General features: G+C 37.3%; 1 protein-coding gene across 1 annotated transcript in view; it reads right to left on the bottom strand.

Moving 5' to 3' along the window:
• Positions 1-12,918, bottom strand: part of ttn.2 (titin, tandem duplicate 2) — a 346,071-nt gene that overhangs the window by 183,140 nt on the left and 150,013 nt on the right. The window contains exons 111-123 of the mRNA XM_072579113.1: positions 12,546-12,732; positions 12,329-12,415; positions 11,960-12,227; positions 11,609-11,869; positions 11,304-11,513; positions 9,613-9,690; positions 9,487-9,513; positions 8,705-8,728; positions 5,195-5,269; positions 4,833-4,898; positions 3,789-3,884; positions 2,730-2,804; positions 729-803 (exon numbers count right to left, since the gene is read on the bottom strand). Of these exons, the coding sequence (XP_072435214.1) occupies positions 729-803; positions 2,730-2,804; positions 3,789-3,884; positions 4,833-4,898; positions 5,195-5,269; positions 8,705-8,728; positions 9,487-9,513; positions 9,613-9,690; positions 11,304-11,513; positions 11,609-11,869; positions 11,960-12,227; positions 12,329-12,415; positions 12,546-12,732 (1,529 nt within the window). The remainder of the gene's footprint in view (positions 1-728; positions 804-2,729; positions 2,805-3,788; positions 3,885-4,832; positions 4,899-5,194; positions 5,270-8,704; positions 8,729-9,486; positions 9,514-9,612; positions 9,691-11,303; positions 11,514-11,608; positions 11,870-11,959; positions 12,228-12,328; positions 12,416-12,545; positions 12,733-12,918) is intronic.

The following is a 12,918-nucleotide window of genomic DNA, read 5'->3' as shown; positions in this document are numbered from 1 at the left end:
GACCACTGATCAGGAAAGTGCCTGAGTGGAAAAGATGTGGCAGGACTTCCCTAAAAGAAAGGTCCTGGGCTGCTGCGTTTTCTTCCAATTGGGTATGTCTCATTCAATGTGTCCACTAATCTCACAAATACATTTATAAAGTACAAGATGCAAGCAGCCACACTGCAAACAGATATACACAGACACCTCACTGATACATTGCCTTCTTTCAAGAAGACCTCAGAATTATATGCCAATCAAGGACTCAATTGGGCATTGGTGGGTCTTCCCCAGGGTGAAGGACCTTGGGGCTACAGATACTGCCCCTTCGAGCTGCTAACCACAGGAAGGCTCAACAGTGCCATATGGATTCGTGGCTGCAGCCAGCATTACACCCATCAGAGGCCAGGCCCAGGAAATGTGTGATTGAGAGCAGGATGGGGTATCACAGATTAGGGGGAAGGGGGTAGCTGCAAGGGCAGAAGGAGATTAATTCTTGCAGGGCTTCATCATTCTTCATGCAGTGTCCCTTAATTAAGCACTATGCCTTGGAATGAGATAAAGAAGAAGAATGGTACAAACACATAAGCAAACAGTTTAACGTACTATAAAATAAGACTAGCTAGTAGCAGAACACTGGCAAATTGAAACTTCTAAGAAAGAGCAATACTTTACAAGATAATGGTAAGATGGGGACACTGCTTATCAAACGAATAATACTCATTTATAACAAACAGCTTCTTTTGTACCTTTAGCTGGAGGAACCTTCTCTTTCCGTACAATTGGTTTCTTTCCTTCAGGAGGAGGCTCAGGAACCTTGGCCACTTTAAGGAGTTTAATTTTGGACAAAGAATATGAAAGACATGCGCTCAGAACATTTCATCACAGAAATACACATAACATTAAACACAAACGTGCCGATTAATACATTTGACAGAGTACTATCTTGTTCCAGTCACACAATAATTTCTCATCATGGCTCTACTGTACATAAATTTATTCTCAACTAGCCTACAAGATTTTATTTGTAAATCTCCAAATGATCTATCATTACCAGTAGCACCATGAATATGACTTTTAATTAACAATTTTCATTCACCAGATGCAGCATATTTATGTTTTTGATTAGACATGTCAGTAACTAATAAACTACCATGCTGGGAAGCAGAAAAACATATTTCTTTCTATGACTCTATAAAAATGTGTTTTGAACTTAATGTGCAGCATGGGAATGGGCACTCTCAGCCTTGAATATATCCTGTTGGCAACTAAGTTGCTTGTTACAATTCCCAATCCCTTTCAAAAATGTTGTAAATTAAGAGATTCAAACATGATGGGATCATGAAGTCACCTCTTGCGCCATCCCTTCCATGGTCTTGGGTAAAACAGACTACTGATCAGGAAAGTACCTGAGTGATTAGATTAGATTCCCACTGTATGGAAACAGGCCCTTCAGCCAACAAGTCTACACCGACCCTCCGAACAGTAACCCACCCAGACCCATTCCTTTACTCCATATTTATCCCTGACTAATACACCTAACAGTATGGGCAATTTAGCATGGCGAATTCATCTGACCTGCACATCTTTGTGAATGTGGGAGGAAACCCACACAGACACAGGGAGAATGTGCAAACTTCACACAGATAGTTGGCCAAGGAGGGAATTGAACCTCTGTCCCTGGTGCTGTGAGGCAGCACTGCTAACCACTGAGCCACCACGCTGCCCAAGTGGAACAGGTGTGACAGGACTTCCCTGAAGGAAGGAAATGGGCTGCTGCATCTTCTTCCAATTGGGTGTGTCACATTCAATGAGTCCATTAATCTCACAAGCAAACAAAATTATAAAGTACAAGATGTGGCAGCCACACTGCAGACAGACATACACAGACACCTTATTTATGCAGGTTCCACACTGCCTTATTTCAAGAAGACCTACAGAATTGTGTGCCAATCAGGGACTCACCTGGACAGTGCTGGATCTTCCCCAGGGTGAAGGTCTTTGGGGCTACAGATACAACCCTATGGGAGCTGCTAGCCATAGAAAGGCTCAACAGTGCCATCTGGAGTGGTGGCTGCAGCCAGTATTACATCCATTAGAGGCCAGGCACAGGAAATGTGTGATTTATAGCAGGATGGGGTTTGGAGGATGGGGTGTCACAGACTAGGGAGAAGAAGGGTAGATGCAAATGCAGAGGGAAATTAATTCTGGCAAGCCTCCACCCTTCTTCATGCAGTGCCCCTCAATCAAGCACTATGCCTTTGAAAGAGGGATTTTCCCTCCCCACCATCGCTGCAACCCCAAAGCAAGCTAGAAAGGGTTTTGTGTTCCTGTAAATATTTATAAAACAATCTCTTCAAAGCTGCTATTACACAGCTCTGGAGCAGGTAGGATTTCAACCTGGGGCTCCTGGCTCAGAGGTATAGACAATACCATTGCACTACTTTTGGTTCCTGCAAGGCAAGACCCCTGCCCACTGCTGGATGAATACCAGCAGCAGGGGATGGGACATAAATCACACATAAACATCTCATTGGTGGCAGTGTGGGAAAATTATTAAAATACCTTCCTGCCATATACCTAATAGGAGCAGAGGCAGGAAGCTGACAGGGTCCTACGTGCCCGATTAAATGGTCCCCTGCCAGCTAACTCATTGGGGGAGGGGCCCAATAGAGACAAATACCATTGGCACCTGGCTCTTGCATGATTTAAAATATCATTTTAAAAATATGCTATGAATATTCCCATACCTTTCTCTGGAGGAACTATTTCCTTTCTTGAAACTGTAACTTGTTCAACTTGCTCAACCACACGCTTTGGAGGCTCTTTAAAGAATATGTTCAATTTTAGACAAAGCACATTCAAGAAATGTAACTTAAATATTTTAAAAAGGAAACAAAACATATGGACCATGAGCATACATTACAAACAATTAGACCACAACGTACAGATATGTGATACAAAATTATACTAAGAAGTGATAGATGTATAACAATAATGACCAATCTATGAGTTGAAAGTCCAATACAAATACATATGCTTGAAAATTCGTTAGTTATTGTTAATATGTTTGGAATGGAATTGATGAAATGTGACATTGCACAAAATGTTGTTGGATGTGCATCAGGTCCTCTGAATAGTTCCAGCAAAAATATAGCCACAGGAAATCAAATCTAAATATTGGATCTGTTCATTCTGTCAGTTTTCAAAGCAAATGAAAATATTACAGTCATGGTAGCAGGTAGCAAAAGTACAACTGGAGAGCCTACAATGGAAATAATTTCAGGGCTGGCTTTAGATTGTCATACCTATGGAACTGTCTCCATTCATCAAAGAACATTTATAAAAGAGGTTGGAAACAAAGTTTTTGAATTGCTACCTTCTTGCCAGTCTATGCAATGTAAAGATTATTACTGAAGATTATTAGTGAGGATTATTACTGAAGATTATTAGTGATTATTATTAGTCCTGATTAAGAGCAAATCCAGACTACCTCACTCGCACAAAATAATTAAAAACTGTACATTATTAAATTAGTTTGAATAAGTATAAACAAAGGTCTGACAATTTTCAAATTTTAAACATATCATTAAAAAACCCTAATAGTTTTATACACAAATAAGAACAATTATGAAGAATTACAACAGCTTTGATCAAGTGTATCAACTCAAAAAGCATTCTACAAAAATAAAGAATAAGCAAAACTAAATACAGCAAGGTGGTATTTGTTGTGAGTAAACACAATGAAGACAGATAAGATCCACAGGACACACAGGATACTTTGTGAACAAAATGCAAGCTCTTTGTACCTTTCCGTGGAACTGCTTCCTGTTCAATAGAAATCCAAGTGGGAGCAGCTGGTTCAGGTACTTTCTCAGATACAGATATTTTGCCAACTCCAGACACTTCAAAGACATTATTGTTATTGTAGACTACAACAATTAACAAAAGACATTTACATATATTTAACAAACTCTATTAACAAAGGTTCCGTGGTCTCACATCTGCAAACACTACTATATTTTACAAGAAATTGCACATCAGTTGGATATTGGCAAGGCAGGTAACAAATTATGAAATAATTATATTTTTGAGTTCAAACTATTTTCAAATGGTTCCTTCACATTTCCAAGCTGCACCATGTTTATTCTGCATTTGGTGTACACTAAGTAGATTTAGTATTTAGTATTTTTAAAAAAACGTATGCGGCTAATGTTAATGTTTCATTTTGGCTACAGTGTGTGCAGGAAAGGCACAAGGAAAAGTTCAAAGGAAGGACAGGAAAACCTACTCAACATATTAAAAAAAAGGCTTGACCATGATCTGGGACCAGAACAAACAAATACTAACAAAAGACATTCAAAGAAAATGCGAGACTCGACCACTTGCTCAACAGATATATGTTAGTACTACTGAAAATTTGACAACACAGCTCAAGTTTTGAAAACTCACACGTTTGCCAGTTAAAAAGGGTCTTGGCTAATTAGTGTCAATATCAAAATTAAACTAATTAATCTCTTTTGAAAATCTTAAACAAAATATGATTTACCAAGTAAGGTTGTCCTGACTTTCTACTCAAATTTTGAAACACTAAAACACAAGTTAACTTCTACAAGTAAATCAAAGTTTGCTCTATAACATTGAGTCCAAGACAAACACATACATACAAAAACGGCTGGAATTTATGCCACAGTTAAGCAAAGATCTGAATTCAAAAAGATGGTGAAGTGCATTTTAGCATTACAAAATAAAAGAACAATTACATGCAAGGAATTATTTAAAAGAAAAGATGTTTAAGGATAAATTGATAGTAGCACAAAACGCTCACTAGTTCAGAAACACAAGATTTTTACCTTCTTTTAAATAAACTTCCTCTTCAACATCAATGTATTCAATAATCTCCTCAGGAGCTGTGGGAACTTTAAAAAAAAATGATGTTACATAATTTCTGCTTTGGTAAAAAAAAAAGCACATTTAAGAAATCTGAATGAAGGCCTATAATGTGTTGATCCTGTTTCAGTGAATATGATCACATAAAAAGCACCAAATTTGGGTAAAATGTATATTTCCTTCTTAAAGTGTGGGTAATGTTGTATACAATTTTTTGAATGCCAGTTGTTTCCAGAGATCTCACCTGAATACTTATGTTTTCTAAAAGCTTAGATAACAATTTTTGGCTAGGTATTTAACTGAGATAACATAATTCTGTCTGTACCTTTCCAGTGCGTGTATTCATCTTCCTTCAATATTGTGTACGAAATGTCTTCACTGATCTCATATTTTTCAGCAACTTCAAAAGATTGATTTTATATTAGTTTACAATCAATAATTTTCATATACAATATTTGAGACAGAGCTGTATATTTTTAAAACATAAAACAAGAAAATTCTAAATTTATTAAAATAATTTCAACAAAAACACTAACGTGTTCCACTTTTCTATTTGTGCTGGTTTTTTTGACAATACATTGTTCAATATGTGCACTGATTTCTTAATTGAGCAACTGACTTAAGGGAGCATGACAATGAAATTAAACAAAGTTAACACTGATGAAGATACAGATATAGTCACAAGCCAGTGTTACACAGTCATTTTCAACATCTCTTCAAAGTTAGTTTGCTTAATAACATTAAGATCCCGTTTAAAGTATTCCCAAAATAAACTAACATAAATAGTTAAAAAAAAGGTTTAATCACTTGGATATGATAAATTTACACAACTGATTAATTATCTTGACTGTCAGAAAATGGATATCAGACTTTATTGCTATCACAGTAAATTGTACTCTGATTGGAATTTATTATTAGTGAGCCAGTATGAGGTTGCATCGGAGTAAGACTGCGTTACCATTCTAAAAGAAATTAACTGATCCAGATTTAACAGGCTGCTGAGCAATACAATCAGTCAAAAGATTACAAGCAGAAAGGCAGAAATCAGTGCATGCCATCTTCAACTTCTAGTTAAAATATGAAAGATGTGTCACCAGTATCTGAGTGATTCTTCATGGAAAAACAGCTATTGGAAACAGGCTGGGGTGCCTTGGATATTGCAATCAATGAATTAATGTCTTTAAAAACCCTAACGTTCTGCTCAGTTTTGAAAGGTTTAAAGTGGCCTCACCAGCAGTCCTTAAAAGTGTCAGTGACAGCACTTGAAGAAAAGGTCTGATGGTTCTTTACTGGAAAGTAATTGCAAGCTGAAAATAAATTGAAGCCTGTAGAATTTTCCCAGCTTTGATCTTTGAGCTGCACAAGGAGGCTTATTGGGTGTAGCAGCTGACTGGTTTTAAGCAGATGAGACCTAGGTCCCAAAGTCAGGCAAGCTACAGGCCTTCATTATCAGGATGCCAGTATAGCTGCCACACTTTCTAGCATTGCATTTTCCCTTTAACAGGTTCAAAATCAGGCTTTCAATAAATGAGTGGCAAAGAAAATTGTCTTATATGAAATAAATATGACAGTGTGATCTTGGATAGAAAGATACATAATTTAAATAACAAAAATATCAGTGAGAACTGAGGAAGTAAAAATAATTGGGAGAAAGGAAGACAAAGGTATAGAGGAGGTGTAATGTTGAAAATGTTTAAATTTTGTGATAATGCAATGATGCTTGCAAGCCATGAGGTTGATTTTTAATGTCTAAGCAGTGGTGGAAAATCCACATTTGTAGACTTGTCACTGGTTATCTGATTTTTAATATTCCTTTCTTTTCCTTTAAAGCCAATGAGAAGGAAAACTGAGCATGGTGTAAAATAGGTAGCCAATATATTACCTCTAGTTTTCCATCACACACAAAAGAAAAGGATGCAAGAATAGTTATTGCAAATATTTCTACAACAGCATATCCTTTATGCAAACATTCTTTCTGTTGAATCATTATGCTCTAAATATTACTATTCATTTTGATAGAGAGTAACCATGCTTCCCAATGATACAAGTGAAATTTTGCAGATGGTTTCATTGCAATGGTACAACATGTTAAAATTATATGGCCATTACATGTTTCAATTATATTGAAAACAAAAATGGTGGAAGTACACAGCAGATCTGACAGTATCTGTTTCTGAATCCTGCCAGCCAGCTGAAATGTGATCAGAAGCTTGGAAGTGTGTGGTGCAGCCAATTAATGCCAGAAAGTGGGGCTGTCACCCAATTAAGGCTAGTGAATAGGTTACCAAAGCTGGAAGACCTCTCAGAAGTCTTTTAGCTTGCTACTCTGCACAGGGCAGTGCACAGCCAGTATACCACCCAGGGTCTATGCCTGTCTGTAACCACTGGCTTCAAGCAATGCCCTGCAATTAAACTGGCCCCACTATCCATGAGATACTGGAGGTCAATAGGAAAATTCCACTGTACAGACATACAGTCCTGCTGTTGGTGATTATTCAGTGACTACAAAATAGAGCTGATGCAGGACAACGCCAGTGAATTGGCCAGCACAGGTATTTTCAATATCCCACCACTGCCTCCACTCCCAGCTGACTGGCAGGTGATTGTTAACATCTTGGAAGCCAGATCAGCTAAAGTACACAGTCTCTGAAGAAATGCTGTGAACACAATTCTCTCAGCTGGGTATTTTTGAAACTCATAAGTTACATTGTTCATAAGGGATTCAATATACCAGCGTATATTGAAAAAGCAAACCCTCCCACATACACAATGTCCTAGTCCTGGGAGCTGCTGACAAGTGGGAAAATATTTATGTTGACTGTGAAAGCCAGTATGCCAGTTAAGACAGCATATAATTACCTACATAAATGTGACAACTAATTACCTGTCAACTAATTATGGGTGGCATGGTAGCTCAGTGGTTAGCACTACTGCCACACAGCATCAGGGTCCCAGGTTCAATTCCAGCCTTGGGTGACTGTCTGTGTGGAGTTTGCACATTCTCCCTGTGCCTGCGTGGGTTTCCTCCGGGTGCTCCGGTTTCCTCCCACAGTCCAAAGATGTGCAGGTCAGGTGAATTGGCCATGCTAAATTGTCCATAGTGTTAGGTGCATTAGTCAGAGGGAAATGAGTCTGGGTGGGGTACTCTTCAGAGGGTCGGTGTGGACTTGTTGGGCCGAAGGGCATGTGTCCACACTGTAGGGAATCTAATCCAAGAGATCCCTACTCACTTTTAAACTTTTTATGTTATTCATTCGTGGGATGAGGGCGTCCCTAGCTTTGCCAGCATTCATTGCCCACTCTAACTGCACAAAGGGAAGTTATGAGTCAACCACATTGCTGTGGGTCTGGAGTCACATATAGGCCAGACCATGTAAGGATTAGTGAACCAGGTGGGTTTTTTCAACAATCCATGACAATGGATTCATGGTCATCTTTAGACTCTTAATTCCCAATATTTATTGAATTCAAATTCTACTATCTGTCATGGCAGGATTTGAACCTGGGTTCCTTGGACATTACTTGGGTCTCTTGATTAACAGTCCAGTGACAATACCACCAGGCCAATGCCTCCCCAAAATACAAAAACAGATTGGATAATGTTAGAATTTCCAACCTGGTATCACCTCTGCAGATTTTAACTCCCTTCTGAAACCTATGCTTCCCACTGTCTGTTGAGAATCGACCCATAAATTCTGTTTCTCTCCTCACAGATACTGCTAGATCCAGCATACTTTCAGATTTCCACCATCACAATATGTTGTATTTGCAAGTTTCAATTACTTTCAGAATGCTGAAGTATCTAAAATTAAGCTCTTATAAAAAGACAAGTTACCTATTTCTTCTGCCCATTCTTTTTCTGAAATATAAAAAGAATAAAAAAATGTAAATAACAAAATAATTCCAAGAATTCAAGTAAAATGTGTTTTTTTTATAGCTTACTGAACAGATCACAAAGAGATACAAAGGACACAAAGGAACTTCAAAACTTCAGCTGAAAATTTTGCACAAGAATCCAAAATGCCATTTTGACAAATAAACAATAATTGATTAAACTTTTACTTTGGAAGGAAAATTTCATACATTCTCCAATTAAACCAAGACTTCTTTGATAATACATTCTTAAATTGTTCTCTTATCTCTAAAGGATTGCGTTTTGATGCAGGAATTCTAATGTCAATGACATCTAAACAATACAAAAGAGTGCTAATTAATTTTTCATCTTTCAATCCTCTTGTGCAACTATTGGATTGAATAATTTAATACAAGAAATGAAATGAAATTTGTAACTGGTATTTTAGGTTTAAATATTTGACGTTTATTATGAAAAAAATTGAACAATAATATTAACACAGCATTGCTAGGAGCACATTTTAAATTATTGATCACAGGCTATCGTATGTGCACGGTTTTAAAGTCCAAATTAAAAAATACAAATAAATACTTGTTTTAAAAATACTTGTAATTAAAGTTATTTGCCATTGTTAATTTTTGTTAAGTTATGATTTTTTTTATTTACTGAAGATAAAAACATTTAGATCTCCTTATATATTATGATAATATTAAGGAAAATCTAAGAACTAGAATATTAGATTATTTAAAAAACAGATTACCCACCAGGTTTCCTGGGTTTCAAGGTGATTTCTGTAAAGAACAGATTTTACCATGAGTGAAAATGAATAAAGTCATGAATTGAATGTTTTAGTTTTACTTAAAAGCTGCAGTAAGTTATATTGCACCTACCTTGGCTTGAAACATAAAGTTCCGCTGTACTTTTAGCTTCACCTCTTGGCTCAAGTTGAGCAATAACTGAGTAAACCCCTGGAAAATATAATTGCATTCTCCTGTTTTTTCCAATGTTTTATTTGAAATTTGCATAACATACTTTTCACAGTACAGTTTGTCCCTCCATGATCTGACAGCCTCAGGAAGGGCCATTACTGGACCACAGGATTTGCTGGACCACATTAGGGTTAGGACGGGAGGTTTTTTCTTAAAATATGCTTAAAAAGTGGCATGTGGCATAAAGTGAGTTGAAAAGCACTTATTTTAGAGAATGTTGACAATCTCTTTACCAACTGATGCAATTGTGGAAACTGGAAGATTTGCGGGTCCTGCAGAAAGATGGAAATACTGCAGCATTTGCGGCGGAAGACTGTGTCAGATCACAGAGTTTGTCAGACCAGAGATTAGGAAGGTACAACTTGTACTCACAGCACAGAATCAGGCCAATCAGGGCAAAAGATATTTGCCAGTGTCTATGTTCCAGATGAGGCTCCTCCCTCTCTGCATTATTTCATTTTATCAATATACCTTTCTGTTTTTATCACCCCCCATTTATTTACTATATTTATATTGTTTATCTCAAATATTTCTCTGGAGAAAGTTAAATAATCTAACTATGCTGAATAAAGATATTTCTCCAGAACTACTTATTAGTGATGATCTTGCACTTACGGTCCCTGGATTTGTCTACCCCATAATTGGAACACTTTATTTTAATCTATTCAATATAATGCTCGCATTTTTAAAGACTTCTACCTCGTCACCTTTCAGCTTTTTCCATTGCTAGCACACTTTTTGTCCCACACTGATAAGCTATAAGTTCATGTTGGGAAATTTTCTGTGCCTTTCCCTAGTGCTCCTCTATCCTTATTCATAAATTAGGGCTGAATTTTAAAAGCGGGTAAGGGGATTGGGATCCCTGAACCCTGCATAAGAGTTGGGGATCAGTCCTCTCCAGCTTGGCAAATGTATCCTGCAACTACTTAATGGGTGCTAAATGACTTGAGGTGGGCCTTCCACTCCCATCAAGAAGCTAGTCTCACATGAGAGAACTGCTGGGAACTTAAATTTTTGGCAACCCTCTTCCCAGCAGCAAAACTAAGAACAATGGCCATTGCTGCAAGTCCCAGATAGAAGTGGATTATGGAGCTGGACTTGAAGGTAAATTCAAGAGCTGAATGGGGTTAGCCTGGCATATCCAGGATGGATTGGGCAGTGAGAAGCTGAAATGAAATGGAATGAGAGTAGTGGGACCCTTGCGGGGAGCTGGGCACGCAGGGGTTCTCAAAGGAAGTTTAATCCCTCCCTACACTTGTCAGCCACCAATCCCAGCAATGGAGAGAGAAGGCCATTAAATTTGCTGCTGAAGGCCCTCATTTGGCTCACAAATGATTAGACTGCACAACCCCTTCCCTATTGCAGGTAAAATCTTAGTGGGGAAGGCAGGAGTGAGTGAGAGGCAGGTGTGATTCTGTTACCATGCTGCAATGAACAAACACTTAAGTGTAACCAAACTAAGATTCCATATCAATGTAACTTCCCTGCTTCTCCCCTCAAAATGAACTCAAGTGACAAATTTGCAGACAGATAATTGATATAGATATCTATGATAATAAAAATGACACACTTAATCACTAGACTGTATGTACCTTCATCTTCTGTTGTGACGTTATGGATAGTCATAAAGTGTCGCCGCCCTTCACTTCTGAAGCTGTATTTTGGACTTTCTTTCAGCACCACTGTATCTTTAAACCAGGTTACAATGGCATCATCGAAAGACACTTCACATTCAAATACAGCCGACTCATGTTCTTTCACCACTATATCCTGGATTGTCTTTGTGAATTCTATTGGTTGCGCTATAACATACAAAAGCAGAAACAATTCAATATTTGAACAAAACAATGAGCACTGAAGTACAACTCAGTAAGTTTTTTTTGGTAAAGCTACAAACCTTCAACATATAGATCAGCAGATGTTTCAAGATTTTCATACTTGCAAGTAAATCGGCCTTGATCCTCTGGTCTCAAGTCACTAATAGTGACCTTCTGCAACTTATTTGCAACGTCAATGGAATATCTGCCTTGTCCCTCAATCCTTCTACCATTTCTAAACCACTCAGCTTTCAGGTTGGGTAAGGAAAACTGGCAAACCATGATGCAAATATGGCCTTCCTTACCAGAAAGATTTTCAAGATGCTGTTCAACTATGGGCTCTGGGCAACATAAACCAATGCAATGAAGTTAGGTGAGATAAAAGAAAGGAAAACACATTCAGAATTTAGAAAAACATGAACATTGCTTACCGACAACAGTCAGCTTAGCGCTAGAAATATGTGGGCCACAGACAATGCGGAAGTTGCCCTGATCTTGCAGTGCACAATTTTTGATCTTTAAGCAATGAATGTCACCATCAATGCTAATTTCATACTTGTCATTCGATTCTAATTTTTCAGTTCCTTTGTACCAAGACAGTTTGATTTCAGGATAGTTTATCTTTATCACACATTCAAACACAGCATCTGCATTTGTACGTACAAGTTGGTCTTCAATGTCCTTGATTAATTCAATAGGCTGCAGAGAACAAATTTTTAAAAATATATTCATTTCAAAGAAAAGGCTCCAAAATACTATATTGAGCAAAACATGAGATCATATTATATTGCAGATCCTACCTCAACCCTTTCTATTCTTTGCTGGATGTACTGGATCAGTTCATTAAACTCCTCTTCTTCAGGACCTTGTTCACGTTTTTCCAACTCCTTAGAAAGCAACAACAAATTAAAAGTTATAACAAAAACAAAATTACCATGCAAGATTTTTATTCAGTATGAAAAAGATGGTATGCTCCACAGTATTAATGCTCAGATAAATGATTGGAAATTAACTCACAAATCTGTGAGTTTCTTCTAATGTTTTGCTGGCTTTCAGTTGTTCAATAGCTTGAAGAAGACCACGGAAATCAGTAATTCCATACATGCGGGCATACTTTTCATATTCTTTAGGATCAACATTCCTTAGCAGTTCCACAATGTCAATATCCTTGTCTGCTTCTTCTTCTTTTTGTTTGGAAGGTGTCCTTTATAAAATAAATGGTAAATATTAATGCATTATTATTGCATTTGAAATTAAACTTTTTAAAACTGATGGACCAAACATAAATATTACACACTATGGAAAATGTATTTATTTGATCATTCCATAAAAAGGAATAATTAATCAAAGAAAATACTGCTGTTACCCCCAAAAAAGAGATTGTATTAAA

Source organism: Chiloscyllium punctatum, chromosome 10 (assembly GCF_047496795.1).
Source record: "Chiloscyllium punctatum isolate Juve2018m chromosome 10, sChiPun1.3, whole genome shotgun sequence".
NCBI classification, from domain to species: Eukaryota; Metazoa; Chordata; class Chondrichthyes; order Orectolobiformes; family Hemiscylliidae; genus Chiloscyllium; species Chiloscyllium punctatum.
The sequence above is the reverse complement of the archived record's forward strand: the minus strand, read 5'-3'. Positions and strand labels throughout refer to the sequence as shown.